A 17,844-nucleotide genomic window follows, 5' to 3' on the forward strand; every position below is an offset into this window, starting at 1 on the left:
TAGCCGGGCGCTTCTCGCTCATACTGAGCATTAAGCCCTTTAAAGGGCTGATTATACTCGAGCTAGCATTTCACAACGCATTTCCTATCAGACAATCGTGCCGCTCTCACGTCTAGGTATAAAAACGAACCCTGAAGTGAAGACGCTATCCGATGGGCCAACATCCTCTTCTTTTAAATACATATAGCTGCCGCTTCCAAATTGTTGCATAAAATCCACCTTCCTGTCTTTGAAAAAGCATTCATCTGGAGCAACCCGGAAATACGAGTCACTGTTTACTCACTAACGCCCCCCACACTTCCGGCTTGGTATTGCAACTACATTTCTGCGTTTGGGCCAAGCAAGTTACAATAGCATTCCGGACGTGTGGGGGGCATTAGTGAGTAAACAGTGAGTCGTATTTCCGGCTTGCTCCAGATGAATGATTTTCGGTTTTTCAAAGACAGAAAAGTGGATTTTATGCAACAATTTGGAAGCGGCAACTATGTGTAATTAAAAGAAGAGGATGTTGGGCGTCGGATATCACTTCAAGTTTCTGGCTCAGGTGAGGGTTCGTTTTTATACCTAGACGTGAGAGCGGCCCGGCGCTTTGATTGGAAATGCGTCGTGGGTCGCCGGGCGCTAATGCTCAGTATGAGCGAGAAGCGCCCGGCTAGCGGGGTAACCGCATAGGACCAATCAGCGTGACACTTGCCACCCAGAAATGCGGAACCTGCGGCAGTTAATAGTATGAGTTGTGCCAAACGTTAATATTTCAAAAACTATACATGACATCGCTTATATTTTAACATTCTGAGTGAGAGCAGAATTAGCTCAAGAGTTTGATGTATAATATATGCATGTCGCAGTTTTTTTAAATGTAAACAGAGTTAGCCGGCTAGAGTCAGACACACAAGCCTCTTGGGCCACTTGGGCTCCATAGGGTTCCATTGCCGTTGCCACCCAGTGACGCGGTTTGTTTACCAAAATGCTGCTCGGCTGATCCCTGTATACCTAAAAAAGCATAATATGTCTGGTAGCCTCCTGTTTTGTTTTGTCTGGATTTGTCTTGTTTTTGTTGTTGTTGTTACTATCTAATTTCCATGATTTTTATGATTCTTTTCTTTTTTTATTTCACTTTTTGTCTCACACTGTCTATGTATGTATTAACACAAAACTGTAAATACAATTTAGGGAAAAAAAAACCTGGCGTCTAAAAACCCTATTGACAGGAAAGAAGCAGAGGAGAAAACGGCCAAATCAGCTGGGGCAGTGTGCGCGGGGCATAAGGCCAAACTGAGGGGGCAATTGAAATGCCTGCCCTGGTTGGCACGCATGTGTCCTCGTTGACCATAGTGTTAATTCACAACAATGAGAAAGTCACTGATTTCCAAAAAGGCAACACCAGTGGAGCTGTGCTGTGTCCAGACACTCTATTTATAAACTCCCACAGGCTAAATATAGAAACAGAGACTCATTAGCGCACGAAGCTGCCCACATTTACAGTAATGATCAGCCAGAGGCACAAAGCCATGACACAAGCGTCCAGCATCCAGATCCAATTCTACAGAATGCAAACCAAAACATGAAAACAGATGTGTTTTATTGGAAACCACAGTGCAACATGAAGAGGAAGATGCATTATTATATTTGTATGATTCAAAGATTCAATTTAAAGCTGGAAACATCTTGTATATCCAGAAACACTCTTTGTAATTTACTCCAGATATTGTGATTTCTATTTTCTATTTCAATATCTATGAAATTTGATTTGATGGAATTCCCAAATAATTGGATATCAAATCAAATATGGCCACAAAGGTGCTTCTAGTAGGAAGACAAAATGTTTTTGCTAAGTCTTGCCAGTGGTCAACAATACCTGACCTAAGCAATTCATTTAGCAACTGCATTGAACTCCTATGGAAAAGCTAGAAATCAGTTTGTTCAACCAATGAATCAACTGCATGGTGAGGTAATGACTGAGCTCCAAACGAAACAAATAAATACACAATATAAATATATAATGTGTTATATTAAAAGTTTCATTCAGAAACGTTTTCATATAAATTATAGCTTTATTTCAAGTGTTGAGTCTCTGCAGCTTCTTCACCTCCTTCCTCCGTTCCTCCACTCCTAGTCTGGCTCAAACCATCCTGATCACAGGACCTCACATTCTGTTTCACTCTACGTTTCAGTCTGGCCTCCAAGCCGTCCACAGTCATGTCAGTGGGTGGGAGTACTTGCCTTTTACAGACAACTCCTTCAGCCAATCAGCGTAGCCAAATCCAGCCCTTCAGCCAATCAGCATCGATCCAGTCAAATCCAAATCCACTCGGAAGAACAGCGCAAACGTCTTTTCCGCCGAGAAACTCCGCTGTTGCAAACTACTGTTCTTGTTTAATTGTTGTTATTGAGTCCATTTCTGCAATAAGTGCACTTAAGTTACGGCTGTAAACTCCATGAACGTGAACGTTACTGCTCATTGCTTCGGGAGCTGGAGAGCCATGGGAGCAGCCATTACTGTTTTGCCAGTGGCGTCCCTGATTGGCCGCTTACGATGTCAACTACGAGGCAGGTCTCCGATTGGCCCGTGGACTTTGTCATTTTTGAAAACCCGCCCCGGGCTGGAGGCCAGATGGCCCCCGCACAATGAAACAAAATGTGAGTTCACGTGATGTGGATTTGCCCAGGCTTCTCTCTCTCTACTCCATGTGTTTGACATGGTCGCCCCTGTGGACGAACACACAGCGGACCTCCTGCAGCTTGAAGCTGTCCTCCTCTCTGCTCATGGTCAGGATGAAGCGGCACAGGCCCGTGTTGGGACACAAGGAGAACATGTGTGCTTTGTCCGAGCCCTGCGGCACCAGGCAGTGCAGCTCCTCCACAAAGTAGCGCACGGCCACGCGTATGTACGCCCCGTGGCTGACCACCAGGGCGTGCACCGGGACGCACCGGACCCCGTCGTCCGGCTCGCCCTCCACAGGAGACGTTTGCTGGTCGCCAGAGGAGGAGGCTTCACTCTGCCAGTGATCGACCCCGACTCGCCGCAGCATGACCTCGAGAAACGCTTTGACCCGTTCCTTCACCTAAACAGAACAAGGAACTTGTTGAAAACACGGGATTTTGTTTTTTTCTACTGTAACAGCATACTGTATGTTATTGATATGGACTAGGGCTGTCAAAAATGGCCAAAAATCTATTTTTACACATTATGTCCATAAGAGGGACAACCAATATGAGAGACATAACTACTTGTACAGGTACATGTATATTTATTTAAAAGTTTTAAAAAAATCCTTAATTTCTTTCTCCCCAGTTGTACTTGGCCAATTCCCCCTGCTGTCCCGGGTTGCTCCACCCCCTCTGCCGATCAGGGGAGAGCCATAGACTAGCACATGCTTCCTCCGATACATGTGCAGTCGCAAGCCGCTTCTTTTCACCTGACAGTGAGGAGTTTCACCGGCAGGACGTAGCGCGTGGGAGGATCATGCAGTTCGCCTCCCCCCACGTACAGCACCCCCCCGACCGACCCAGAGGAGGCGCTAGTGCAGCGACCAGGGCTCATACCCCACCAGCTTCCCACCCGCAGACACGGCCAATTGTGTCTGTAGGAACGTCTGACCAAGCCCGAAGTACCGCTGTCGGGAATTGAACCCGGGTCTCCACAGTGCTGTAGGTAAGTACTTTCACCTCTACACGACCCAGACGCCCACAAACATGGAACAACAAGTGAAAGTGATTGTTTTCCACAATTGAATATTCATTTTCAGAATCAAATTTCTTTTTTCGGGGGGTAAAAATTCGATTACATAATAGAATTTAAAATCTTCGTCGACAGCCCTAATATGGACCTGTCCTTTTGAGGACACTTTCATCCCAATATGACTCCCTGTAAATGTGAAGGACATTAAGCGAAAAACAACACAACCTGAACCTCTCCCATCCATCTACAGGGATCCAGATCCCACACGCCAACTCCAGTTCCATCCAGATGCAACACCCCGTAACTAACTTAGCCAGGCTGGGAGGGAGGCAGCTAGGCCACATTGATTGGTGTCCTGGTGTATTCACGTCACATATATCTTTGCATATCTGCAGCATCATCACCCTGGTCACGTACTGGGCTGGATCATACTGGAAGAGTTAACGTCCAAGCCAGGATCTAATGGATGAGGTCTGATGAGCCCTCTTCTCAAATAGAACATCTTTCCTTGTCACACACCCACACACACGGACACACTGACCTCTCACACCTTCTCACACACCCACACACACGGACACACTGACCTCTCACATCCTGGAAAGTGGTGACTTTTTAATCGGGCCAGTGACGAACATCGTCTGATGACAGTAGAAGAGCTGCATGTACTTTGATCCCTCTCATTTCACACCAAGCAAACTGACCACATTCAAAAGAAATCAACATGTGGATGCAGAGAGGCCCCCGGGATACCAAGTTGCATCCTTGCAGAATGGTTGACTCAAGAGATGAGTGCATGCTGCCACCTAGTGGTACTTGGGGTACATTGCACCAGGTGAAACCAGTCTGGAGTCTAGTCTGGATGTACACGCACATACAAATTCAATGATATACTAACTAACTAACTTGTTCTGTCTCCTTCAATCAACATATAACATATAAATCAATTCAAAATACATCTGTAGCATGCTTCTTTATCATCATGTCAGGAATGAGCAGTCAGCACCGTTCAGCCACTAGGGGCATCATTAGTCTCAGAGGACACAGGTATCCTATGTGATCGCATGCTGATAGACTGGTATGGCTCATTGGCCACCCTGACGCTGAGATGAAGCTGAACACACTTTGTGGAGGCTAAAGCATGAGGTGGCCAAAACATCTTGTCTCTCTCTGTTCAGGGATAAATGCAGTGAACCAGTAACCTGGGGTCCAGCCATTCATACGAGTCTGGATGCAAGTTTATCCACTGGCGGTTATTTGGGACAGATATTGTCCGAGTTGCCTGATTGGCTGGTTGATGTAGGCAGCGGGTCTGATTGGCTGGTTGATGTAGGCAGCGGGTCTAATCTAACGTTACTGATGACGCATTACAGTATGTTGATTACAGTACAGTTGCCATCAATTGTAAAGCACAGTTACATTAGATAGATTCAGGGCCACCGCTCCCTACACGCACACAACGCGCAAAATCATCTTATGATATCACTCATAGGCATTGTGACATCATCGGTGATCATAGAAATTGTGACATCATCGGTGATCATAGAAATTGTGACATCATTGTGATGTCATCAGTGAGTGATGTCATCAGTGATGCAAAGTTGCGCAATTGTGCGCTGCGCATGCCAATAGGACAGGCGAGGCCATGCAGCGGCTGAGCTGCGTATGTGAGCTGCAGGGCGGGTAGCGACCTCGCGCAGCGGGCGAGCCTAGGAATCGAGCGCGTGTGAGACGCCTAGTAAATGAAAAACACACAAGTTAAAAAAGGTGAGTTTTGAGTTTTGAGTTTGAGTTTAATCATTCTGACTTGCAATACATGATTGAATTATGCAGAATGTACACTCGAAAAAAACAACAAAAAATACACATACATTATGCATTATTGTTGAGACTTGAATGCTACAGCCCTGCTACTCTGGTTACACATTAAGCACCAAGGCTTTGAAGCTTTATAAATAAAGACGGTGATGTAGATTGCTACTAAAATAGATTCAATCATTTCTATTAAAGAGGCCATTGACCTGTTGATTAGGTCAAGAACTAAAAGTTCAACTTGTAACTGATAAATGAAATGTATTCTTTATTGATTATACTTATTTGTAAAAAATCAAGCTAACACTGGCAACTTGGTTACTAACTGAAAATGATGTGTCTACAGTAGTTGACAATGAAATCCAAGTAGGCTATGAGTCTATGAATGAGGCACCAGCTGGCATTTAGCAAGTCTCATGACGACTGGGTTTTGTAACTTGGCCTGTGGTGCACATGCATCCCCAATCCAATTCTGATGGTGTGCAGTTCATTCTAAATGTTAGCCATGCCCAACATGACATGCTATATACAGTATACTATGTTAAGCCAAGCGCAAGCCGTGTGAATATAGCACAAATGGCTACTTGCTTCTAAAAAAGGGGGGAGAGCAAAGGGGAGATAAATAAATAGAGACAGGGATAGCATGACCTGGAATTATATATCTGACTTTTGTTGTCAAAAACGGAGTTAGTCACAACCTATTTTATTTTTGGAAAATAATGTTTTTTTTAAGTAATTTCTAAAACAAATGGACCCATCTCCATTTAACTCAATGGATGCAGAAAACCTGGACTATTAAACATTAGTTGTGTAACAGTTCACAAAATTGACCGGTTGGTTCGATATGACACAATGGTGTCATGGTTCGGTACATTTTCGACAGAGCTAAAAAAAAAAAAAAAAAAAATGGCAGAAAGACTTCCTTGATTAACACATTGAATGCCAGCCATGTTTTCATTCCTGTAGGTAAGTTGTGCCAGGGGTGTTTTTGACGATTCTGGCTCATTTTAGCAACAGCCGAGGATTCTTTTCTGTTAAGAATTCATGAACACCAATCATCTAAAAATAACTAATAGAATGTGTGCTTTCTCTGTCTAAAAGAGTTAGTTTGCAGAGTTAGTAGTTATGTAGATATTAGCCGTTGAGTACAGCATGGTTTCAGCGTCTGGAAATTTATTCAGAGATAAATGGCTTTTTGTGAAACAGTCACTTTAACCATTCATTTTTGGCATCAGTAAGACCGTCAGACATTCTAAACAATAGTTTTGAACAGTAATTTCCTCCATAACAACAGGAAACACCCCTCTCATTCAAACTCCTCCCTCCGTGTGTCTTCTCCAGGAGAAGACACACGGAGGGAGGAGTTCTCCTCCTTCCTCCTGGCTGTACAGCGGGCGTGTCAGAAGCGCTTTTGCTGCTGCCTGCCTGTGTGCCTGCCTGCCTGCTTGCGTGCGTGCGGACGCTCCTTGTGCGAGTCAAGATGGGCCGGGGAATGCGTGGGCGATGGGCAGATGTTGATTATGGCCTTTCTGAGGTGTTTCAAAGTGTGTTTCACCTATGATCTATTTTGCAAATCGCTCTCCGCTCTCTGTGTGCTGCTGCCGGTGCGCGGCCGCTCTCAGGCAAGACAAGTCTTGAGTGGATTACTGTAAAATCGCCACGGCATTTCCTTGAACGGCTTGGTCCCGCGGCAGTTTTTTCTTTGATTTCGGTCGTCTGGGGGAGCACTGTCAACACTTAGTGGGTCGGTAAAATAGATTATACACATTATCTTGCTCCAATAGTGATCTCGAAGATGTAAAAGTTGTTGATTGATGTTCCACCGTCAAAAAAAAAAAAATGTTTATGTAAGACGAGTAAACTCGGCTCTGGCACTTAAGCGTTGGATTATGTAAGACGAATTATTTCGGCTATGGCACTTAAGGTGTTAATTAATTTATTTTATTTATGTTATTATTTTCACACCCTAGATTTTTTTATTTATTTGAATTTACAACAATGTTTTTTTTAACACCTTCCATCTTTTTCGTCTCAGTTTTAGTTGACCATGATATTCCTTGTAGAAGACTTTGTTTCGGTTTGCAATACGTACAGTATTGAACCTAAAGCCTGGTACCTACTGTAGTGTACCTACAGGTCAGTACTTATACGCGTATTGTCGCACCAAAGACAGAGAAACAGAGAGTGTCGGTCAGTCTTACCTGCTCTTGAGTCTCCCCTCCAGGAGGAGTGAAGTCCGGAACTGGCTGACCAGCTGCCTTGGCCATGTCTCTCATGTCCTGCACCGGTCGCCCCTCTGCGATCCCAAAGCTCTGAGAAATAATCACAAGTCATTTACTGGATCACTCGGAGGTTCACCTTTAACCTTCAGACCACACAACTGAAGAGGACATATTATTAATATGCAAACGCAACAGCAAACACTCACCCTCTCCTTGAGTAAAGGGTCACACACCATATCTAGACCAGAACAACTGCTGTTGTGTTTCACGATGCTCTCTGCAGTCTGGAAGACACAATACACAACCATCTGCATCACATACTGCATGCCCTCAACCTCTTATCTATCTATCTATCTATCTATCTATCTATCTATCTATCTATCGATCTATCGATCGATCGATCGATCTATCTATCGATATCTATCGATCTATCTAGCTATCTATCTATCTATCTATCTATCTATCTATCTATATCTATCTATCTATCTATCTATCGATCTATCTATCTATCTCTCTATCTATCTATCTATCTATCTATCTATATCTATCTATCTATCTATCTATCGATCTATCTATCTATCTATCTATCTATCTATATCTATCTATCTATCTATCTATCTCTCTATCTATCTCTATCTATCTATCTATCTATCGATCGATCTATCTATCTATCTAATATTTCATGATATGGTAAAATCTGGGAACCCAGAGTCTATCAGTGGTGACCGTGACTTATAAGACTCTGGGACAGAGACGGCCGGTATTTCTGGATTTCCGGTGTAGATCCTAGAAGACTTCCACCGCCGTCATTGTTTACGACCTCTGACCTCTCACATGCAGTTATCTGTTTATAGAGATTATACCCAACATGTCATCTGGACCTGAAACACCTACGAGTATTTTCGTGGATCAACTCCGACTCCAGTCTCGTGTCAATCGGACTGTAAACAATGACGGCGGCGCACGGTCTGACTGACAGACTGTGAGCTCCCAGATTGTCTTAGCCTTAGCTTAGCATATTCCCCGTGTTACCTGCCGGGCCCGCAGCATGTCGCTGACAAACACGTTGCTGAACTTGACATCCTTCAGGTACTCTCCTGCTGCCTCTGCCTGCTGCAGTCCTCGCTCTGACAGGCAGGTGTCTATGGCCTGACCTGCAGAGAGAGAGAGACAACAAAACAGACACAGAGAGGGACCAGGGGAGAGAGAGACAGCAAGACAGACAGAGAGGGACCAGGTGAGAGAGAGACAGCAAGACAGACGGAGAGGGACCAGGTGAGAGAGAGACAGCAAGACAGAGAGGGACCAGGTGAGAGAGAGAGACAGCACAACAGACACAGATAGACCAGGGGAGAGAGAGACAGCACGTCACAGACCAGTATGAACATTATCACTGTCTGCTTTGTAGGGACGAGATGAACCTAATAAACCTACCGGTTTAATGATAAACCGTGATCAAATTCCTGACGGTTAATATTAGTTTCAGATTTTAATTACTTAATTAATGAATTAATTATTTTTTAATTACCATTAAAACCATGTTACCATGATTACAACGCTTTGTAAAACACAGTAAATAGCCTACTGATTTCAGTGAATGTATCAGTAGTTTTTGAACAGTTTCAGCATGTTTTTAACAATACCGCGATAATACTGATAATAACATGATCATTTTCATACCATTATTATGACTTGGTCATAATACTTTCAACCATACGGTACCTTGATAGGTTCAACCATACGGTACCTTGTAGCAGGCCATCTTTATTGTACTGCGTCTCCCCACTGCAGGAGATCAAAGATGAGCAGTTAGTTGGAAAGTCATGTCAACTTCAACAAGCTCACATGCTCACTTCATGTTATAGGCCTATCTGTGGAGAGAAGCAGCTTAGATGCTTCTGCTCCCCACACTACGGTCAACTGGAGCTGGTGGGCATTCGGTGCCTTGCTCAGGGGCACTTCATCAGGGCGGATGCTTGAAACTAAGGTTCCTGTGAGTCTGTGGCTGAGGGGCTGCTTCCCTGCTCCATCCACAGCTTTTCTGTCATAGTCACATCATGGCTGTCTGTCTGACATTGACTTTAGTAAGTCAGTGCCTCCATTCTGTCCAGGCTGATTTAGTAACGTTAGCTACATTATCGTCGTTACTATTTAAAAAAAACGTCTTGTATGATTTGATTTCTCATGATGCACATTGTTAACAACATTGTTGATTGGTGTGCACACTTGATATGGCGGTTTTAATTTGAATTTGATCACTGGAACATGTGACACGAGCTCAGACTCAGAGCAAACTGCACGGCACAGTAGGGCTACCATGCGAGAAGTTTTCAGACCGATATATAGCCTACATTACTAATATCAATATGTTGCGTTTATTGTTGTTAACGCTAGGCTAGTCAGGTTTTGAAAAACTGACATGATGACAAACGGCGGAGCTGATTTTAGGGTTGTTGAGTATCTCTTTAAAAGTAAAGCGACAGTCCCGAGCCTCGACACTATAACGTTGTCATTGTCAGCTCTCGTCTCGGGAAGGTATCGACTTACATTGAATTAAAAACACACACAACACAAACTATCAACTGCACTTACTGTCGAACAATGGTTATCCCAAATGTAAGCAATGTCATGCTTTGGAAATTGAGGTAAACGACGAAGTTATGATGGAGCAACAATCTGCTAGTTCACTTGCCGTCTGTCAACTGAGGACGACGTAACGTGTTGTTGGTGGTGACGCAGTGACGTCGACGCACGTAAATCTGGACCAGCCACGTTACCGGGTAACGCGTTACACTGATAGCATTACTCTCCCTGGTAATGGGTAGGACCCGGGGAACATAGGGTAGCTAGCATAAAAGGCTTACTAAATTCATTTCAGTTCCACTATTGCCAAATAATCATGGTATTGTTCACTGAAGCTGTCTCAAGCTGTATCCCCACCCCCACCCACATATCAGGTTGAAGTTATAATGATCAAAAAACTATCTCTCCATGCATTATCCACAGGAGAGGTGATTCAATTATCCCAATTTCTGAAGGTATTTGGATACATAGTTGTCAATCTTGTGGGTGTAGTGGAAGAATAGGCTAATGCAATGAGTAGTAGTAGTTGTAATAATGATAATAATGTAATAATGATAATAACACTGTGGTAATACTAATACTACTAATACTACTAATAGCCTACTAATAATACTAATACTAATACGAATAATACTACTACTACTAATAATAATAATGATAATAATAATGCTTACTGCAGCTATGGCTATATTACATAATGAATTATAAAAACATAAGATAAAGTTTTTGATTTCATTCCACATTTCTGTTTGGAGTAAAGTTGGAAACTTGACCATACAATTTAAATTTGAGTTCATTCATTTTGAATAAGTTACAATATTACTGTCTGTGCAGAGTTAACTCATTACTTATTACATTACTTTTGCATTACTTTCACCAAAATAACAGCAGTATAGCAGAATGACATCGCTGCCTCGGAAACATCCCAGGGTATATGCAGGAATCCTGAAGTTAAATTCACAACCTTTTAAGACCTTTTGTAAACACCTTTTCAATATATTTTAAGACCTCAATGCCACTTTGGTCACATCAGCGATAGGAGTGTAAATCACAAGTTTCATCACGATACAATAGATTCTTTGGACATTTGCTGATATCACATTATCACAAGGTCTGCCACAAGACAATTTCGATTCAAATCAGGGGTCTGTGATCGATATGAGACGATATATGCTCAATTAACACAATCAGCAAAATAGCTACAAAATTTTATATCTCATGAAATGGTGATTAAGACTTTTTAAGACTTTTTAAGGGCTTAATTTTCCCTAAATTGATTTATAAACTTTTAATACTTTTCAAGACCCTGCGGATACCCTGCATCCCTAAAAATAATTCCAACCATCTTGAAGTCAGTGTAAACCATCCAAAATTCAAAATGTTATCATTTTCCTTTGTTATTGTCATCTATAGTGGTGATTTGCATAAAAACACACAATTTGATTAGGAAATTATTGTATCTTTATTTAAATATGTGCTTTGATTTAAAAAAAAAAAGTAACTCAATTTGTAACTTGCGTGTTACTTGACAAAGTAACTGGTATATGCGTGAAATCCTATTGGTAATAAGTTAAATTACTGAGTTACTGCTAAAATTTATATTGAATATGTTACTTTTGTAATGAGTTACCCCCAACACTGATCTTGACCAAGGGGAAAATGTATTGTCCCAGTATGTTCGTCATCGCTGCTTTGTGTGGCTTTCTAGTGATTAACCCATTGATACCTGATGCAGCATTTGCGTGTATATCCCTCATTTGTGTGTGTATCCGTTCACGCGGTTCGCAGTCTTAAAGGGATACACACACAAATGCTGCATCAGGTATCAATGGGTTAATCGATACAGCTGAACTTTGCACCAAAGGAGCATCACTGGCTGTGTACACACACCCTCTCTCTCTCTCTCTCTCTCTCTCTCTCTCTCTCTCTCACACACACACACACCACATACAAATATGTGCACACGAACGCACCCACACAAACTATTCCATTGATAATCAAACAATTCCAAACACAAATGAAAAGGAAAGCATGGGCGTGGGAAATAGCAGCCAACTGATATGGTGTCACACTCTTTAAAGCAGAAGTTTATTGAACAGAGGTTGTGCAACAGACATTGAGGTACATGATATGATTTATAGTGGAGGGGGGGGGGGGCAACTCAAAGGGAAATCTGCGCCATCGAGACTTCCAGATATCAGGATATTTATGGTCAGTTGTGAACTTGTGACAGCTGTAGGCCGACCCATTATTTTGTGGCAGTTACAATGGCCCGCACTATTTCAGACCAACATGTGTCTTTATCACAGAACAGAACTCATACTGATTGACATTCAGAGTGATTGTGGTCTTTATCACAGAACAGAACTCATACCAATTGACATTCAGAGTGATTGTGGTCGTCGGTGTATAAAGCAAGTATACTGTACTTTGGCCATTGTGTTTTCCCTCTCCCTCGCACAAAACAAGTCAGATGTAGCACCAACATGAACATATGAACATGCTTGAACTATCTACGGTAGAAACCCCCCAAGGAAGAAGTGTCACGATGATGTCGTCGTGCCCCCCCCCCTCCCCCCTCCAATATAGGTCCAGTCCAGGTGGAAGCCTTGCATACTTCCTGTTTCTCATCTCACTGAGCAAGGTGTCGCCCCCCGCCAGAACAGTAGGCATAATCCACAATAAAGCGATTTTTTTTTTGTACCATTCTTCTCCATTCCAGGCTCCCTAATTGCAGAGGTATAGGTGATGGATTTGATTTGCTTTGTTTGTTTTTGTCCAGTAATCCTGAGGTATAGGAAAATACCACTGATGCAGAATGTGACTGAAAAAGGACAGCAAAAATAGATTAAAAAAAAAAAAGGAGGGGAAAGGAGACATGCTATCTAAGCAAACTGTCAAACTGTACAAAGAACATTTCCAGTCGAATACTCATTTCATGTTCTTCTATCACCATCTACTTCGGTTTTCTGAATGTATCTCTTAAGCAGTAAAATAATTATATTATAATACAAATGTTTATAAAATAGCAGCACACTCAAGTGACACATCACAACTAGGTAATGTTATTTTCGTTTGTATATAAGAAATGAAACAAATTCATAGCTTTTAGCAGCGCAAAAAAGTCAACAATAACTCAATAAAAATATTGACACTTTTTTTTTTCTTGATGTCTTCACACCTCCTCCTCTGTCCTCTCTTCACTTTGGAATACAGTATCTCTAAGTCTTAGAAAACTCTTTTGTGGGTCTGGTCACCCGGTAAAACATCACAAACACAAATCGAAAGGTGGTCTCAATACATAGCACAGGCAACAGTAAATCGCAGGAAAAAAAAATTAAAATCACAACTATTATGTTCGGGAGAGAGCTTACATAAGGCAAACAGAGGCAAAATTCAGGGGTCATACCAATTGTTCAAGGGAGGGGGGGGGGAATGTTTTGTTTTGGTGTGAGTCATCAAATTGCCCAGTTTTATCAGTTAAGCTCCTCCAAGACGCTTCTCTGAAAACATTTCACTCACTAAAACATTGAATCCCCCACATGTCTTCAGTCTGACATACACACACTCAGCAAAGTCAACATAGCCTCATGAAAACTCGAGCTAAGGCAACAATACCTTTGCTGTGGCAACACCATGTGTCCAACAAAAATATAAAACACAATCATCCATGTCTCTTGTTTTTTGCGGTGGCATCTGCCTGGCTTACGGACCCCCTCCCCCCCCCCTGCAAATGATGTGATCTAAGCAGCGACGCTCAGGCGAAGAGAGGCGTTGACTGACAGACAGCAGGCCTGAGCTAACACAGCATACTGCAGAACAGTTTGCAAACACAAGGCGGCGCCATAGAAAAAACTGACCCGACCCACACGGCGACGCACATCGGTTAAGGTGGTTTGGAACAAAAAGGGCCTCTGGTCTATCTTAGCAATTAAGACCTCATTGCCCTCTTGAGGAGGAACATGTGCAAATATTAAGATGTTACGACCACCGTTTCGTCGTGGCTCGTTGCCTGCGTGACCTCTCGTCGCTGTGATGAAGATCAAAATGGAAAAGGAAAAAATTCAAGTAAAACAAATATTTCATTTTGTTGACGACCGAAAGAAAAGAAAACAAAGACAAAAAATAATAATCCATCGATCAGTGAACTTGGTCCTTTTTGCAATTCAAATTGGCATTTTCGTATTTTTGTTCACATGAAATGGTCAGACTCCCCTTAAACTTGCACTTTATTTGAATGGGAATGTTTGTTTGTTTTCTGATGGGAATGTCCTCTTATAAGTCAGGAGAAGCTTCTTAGCTTGTCTCCTGCTTGACGAGGGGTACGTCTGATTGGGAAACCAGCCCGACAAAGTAAACCAAAGAAAAGGCTAACAAGGAAATAGAACACATCCATTCTTCTCCAAATCCCCACCCACCATATTTCATTTCATGTGTCTCTCCGGGGGGGAGCATGTTTTCAAAGTGCTTTGCCATTGAAATCATATAGGGGAGCTGAAACACCCCTATGTGGGACTCCAGATGCATTGATAGTATATTATCTTCCTGTAACTCCTCTAAAAACCCCCCCGAAGGTAAAAAATAAAAAAAAATAAAAAAATAAGTTCATCCTCAAAACGACGATCTGGCAGCGTACAGTCTTGGTTCCTTGTTTATTTTCCGTTTACTTGGAAACCCAGAACTTTTCTCTCTCTTTTCCCCCCACTTAGCCGTGTCACTGGAGACATCCGTTAGGAGAGATTACCGTCGATTCAATCCCAGCCAAATATGCAGATATCAAAGTTTTAAACACAAGGGCCTTTTGGGGCATCTTTTGTTTTCGGTATCTTCCAGCCAACTGGGCGGACATCTTCTCGTCTCCTGAACCCTCTCGCGGCCCCTCTGCCCTGTCGTCCCGTGAGCTCCACACAGGGCTTTCCTAGTTACAAACTGCCCCTCTCTCTCTCTCTCTCTCTCTCTCTCTTCCTCCTTCCTCATCACAGCCTGTTCCCTCGCCGCTGAACACAGAGGAGTCCACTCCACACTTACTCTCTTCCAAGACATCGTCCTCCTCTCCTCTGTCCTCACATGTGCCACACGTGGCTGTACGTACGTGTGAAAGCATGGCCGTTAACTCCTCTGTCCAGACTCAAAGCAGCCTAAAAAACGCCTTTCACAACGAAGGAAACACCATATAGTAACAATGTGAAAACAACAAAAGCATCTGGAAATATTTCATTGATAGAATGGCAGTGATCAACAAACGACCTCAAATGACCTCTGAGTTTGAGGTGGAACACCTCAAGAAAAATGCTCTGGAAAGACGAGGGGCTCCAAATGACGCCCCCCCTATATCCCCTCTCTCTCTCTCTCTCTCTCTCTCTCTCTCTCTCTCTCGCTAACTAGATTTATTTCTCACTCATAGTCCATCACATGTTTATCGTTGGCCAACAACAAACCATGAGACATGAACCCATGAAGGCAGTGACACAGCGTAGATGCCCTGTTCAAATGGCGGACATAGTATCTACCCTCGGCGCGCTCCATAGTCTTTTAAAAAACGAACCGCAAGTCTTTGACTTGACTCGAATGTTTGCTCAAGTGCCTTGCGCCTTACAACGCACACTGCTGATATAGATACAGGATCACATATAGCAGTCACATACAGACACACACACACACACACACACACACGCGCGCGCGCGCGCACGCACACACACACATACACACAGTCACACACACACACACACACACACACACACACACGCTGGCACACGTACAAACAGAGACACACACTAACAAGCAGCCTGACAAAAGGAGCTTATTGATCTCTACTACTCGGAATTCCAAAATATGTTCAATAATAATAATAATAATAATATTAATAATAATAATATTAATAAGAATCCTGTCTCTTCGACGGAATTGGGACCCACTAGCTCTCAGCATTATGTTCTCAATGCCTCCTCTCCATCACGTCTCCCACGCACAGCAGAGACGTGGAGAGGACCTTCTCATAGTCTGAGGAGCTCCGACAAGTGTCTCTCTCTCTTAGACCAGCCAAAAGCATAATAGTGATAATACTAAGAAAAAAACAAAACAGAGAAAAAAATAAACAGTAGCCCCACTGTGATCCCATATATGCAATTTTCGAATGGTTTCCCCATTTCTAGGTTTAAAAGCCTCATTATCAAGCTATGATTAAGATATAACTTAATGATCATACTGTACAATCAAGAGCAGAATGCAAAATATGATTGGCTTCCCTTCTGTATATCCAAGGCACCACAGAGCTTCTCCTCATATCAAACCCATTGGTTTTTGTAGAGGACAACATCATAGAACATCTATTTTTTCTGTCTAAGATAGCTTTGATTTCTTGATACATGGGCACATGTTTTTTGTATGGAAAAATAGAAATCTAAAAAAAAAAACTAGCAAGCATTTTTTTTTCTCTTTCTCTCTCAAGGGCTTGTTTGTTTTTAAAATGTTTTTTTGTCGTTTTGTCGTTTTTTTTCTTCTTCCAAAAAAATAGAGATTTTTTTGATGTTGCTTTTTTTCTTTAATCCTGTGCAACGTCGCCCCCTGGTGGTTCACAAGTTGACGTCGCGGACGTCTGTGGGGGTGGAGGACTGGTCCACATCGTCCAGGCCTTTGGAGCCTCTCTGCGTCTGGCTCTGCGTCTGCTGCTGCTGCTGTCGGCCCTCTCGCAGGCTGCTCACCAACACACGCTCGATCTGCTCCTGGCACGCTTTCAGGACGTCCTGCAACACACCAAAGAGACACGAGCACAGGCTGTCAACACATAGAGCCATCTCAAACAAGTCCCTTAAGCCAGTGGTTCCAGACCGGGTTCCAGGGGGTCCCCAGCAAAAAGGGGAATAATTTATTTTCACTATAATTCCATCCATAAGTAGCACAATGACATGTATGACTATTTTGGTGATGAGTTTCAGCCACTTTGTGTAATAAAACCTCTCAAAGTAAATTCATCGTATCAGATGGGGGAGGAGCCTGGGACAAAATGCTATCAAACGGGGGTCTGTGGTCTAACTTAGGGGTCCTTGATGTGAAAAAGTTTGAGAACCACTGATTTCAGCTGCTAACGGGAGGGAGAGGTTGATTCTCTCGGTTCCAATTCAAATCAATACTCATTTTCTTGAAGCTTGAAATGTTTTTGATACAAGTGGACTGACCTGCTTCATTCTGCCTTGTTTATCCCCAAATCCATCATGCAAAGTAGAGTCAAAACTGCACAAGCAACAAAGTGGAAGCCTCTCTGAATTTTTCACTTGATGTTTGTAAGATTTAGAATTTTGTGTCTGCATGTCTTCTTTGGCAAATTCCAAGACTTTTCAGCGCACAAGCCAAGGCAAATAGGAGTTTCTCTCACAGGTGAGTAGAAAAACAGCAACGGACACAGTTAGCCTACAGTTAGCCTACAGTCAGTTAGCCTACTTATCTGCTCCATATTTCATACGGCTAGAAGGCTGTTTGGCTTGTCCTTAATCACGCCTGAATCGGACTGAATCGACCAGTCGAAGGAAATTGCCCTCCACAGCTCTCAGC

At 42.8% G+C, this 17,844-nt stretch overlaps 2 protein-coding genes across 2 annotated transcripts in view; both read right to left on the minus strand.

Annotated features, from left to right (window-relative positions):
* Nucleotides 1–2,681: 2,681 nt before the first annotated feature.
* On the minus strand, nucleotides 2,682–13,934 carry tigara (TP53 induced glycolysis regulatory phosphatase a; the record flags this gene model as incomplete). Its single annotated transcript, XM_083654680.1, has 7 exons — nucleotides 2,682–3,065; nucleotides 7,693–7,803; nucleotides 7,920–7,997; nucleotides 8,746–8,867; nucleotides 9,461–9,498; nucleotides 10,306–10,389; nucleotides 13,915–13,934. The coding sequence occupies 7 exons, from the start codon at nucleotides 13,932–13,934 to the stop codon at nucleotides 2,682–2,684; spliced, it is 837 nt and encodes a 278-aa protein (XP_083510806.1).
* Nucleotides 13,717–17,844, minus strand: part of ccnd2a (cyclin D2, a) — a 37,465-nt gene continuing 33,337 nt past the window's right edge. Inside the window, exon 5 of the mRNA XM_083654331.1 lies at nucleotides 13,717–17,039. Within this exon, the coding sequence (XP_083510457.1) occupies nucleotides 16,869–17,039 (171 nt within the window). The 3' untranslated portion in view covers nucleotides 13,717–16,868. The remainder of the gene's footprint in view (nucleotides 17,040–17,844) is intronic.

Source organism: Poromitra crassiceps (assembly GCF_964638095.1).
Source record: "Poromitra crassiceps genome assembly, chromosome: 18".
NCBI classification, from domain to species: Eukaryota; Metazoa; Chordata; class Actinopteri; order Beryciformes; family Melamphaidae; genus Poromitra; species Poromitra crassiceps.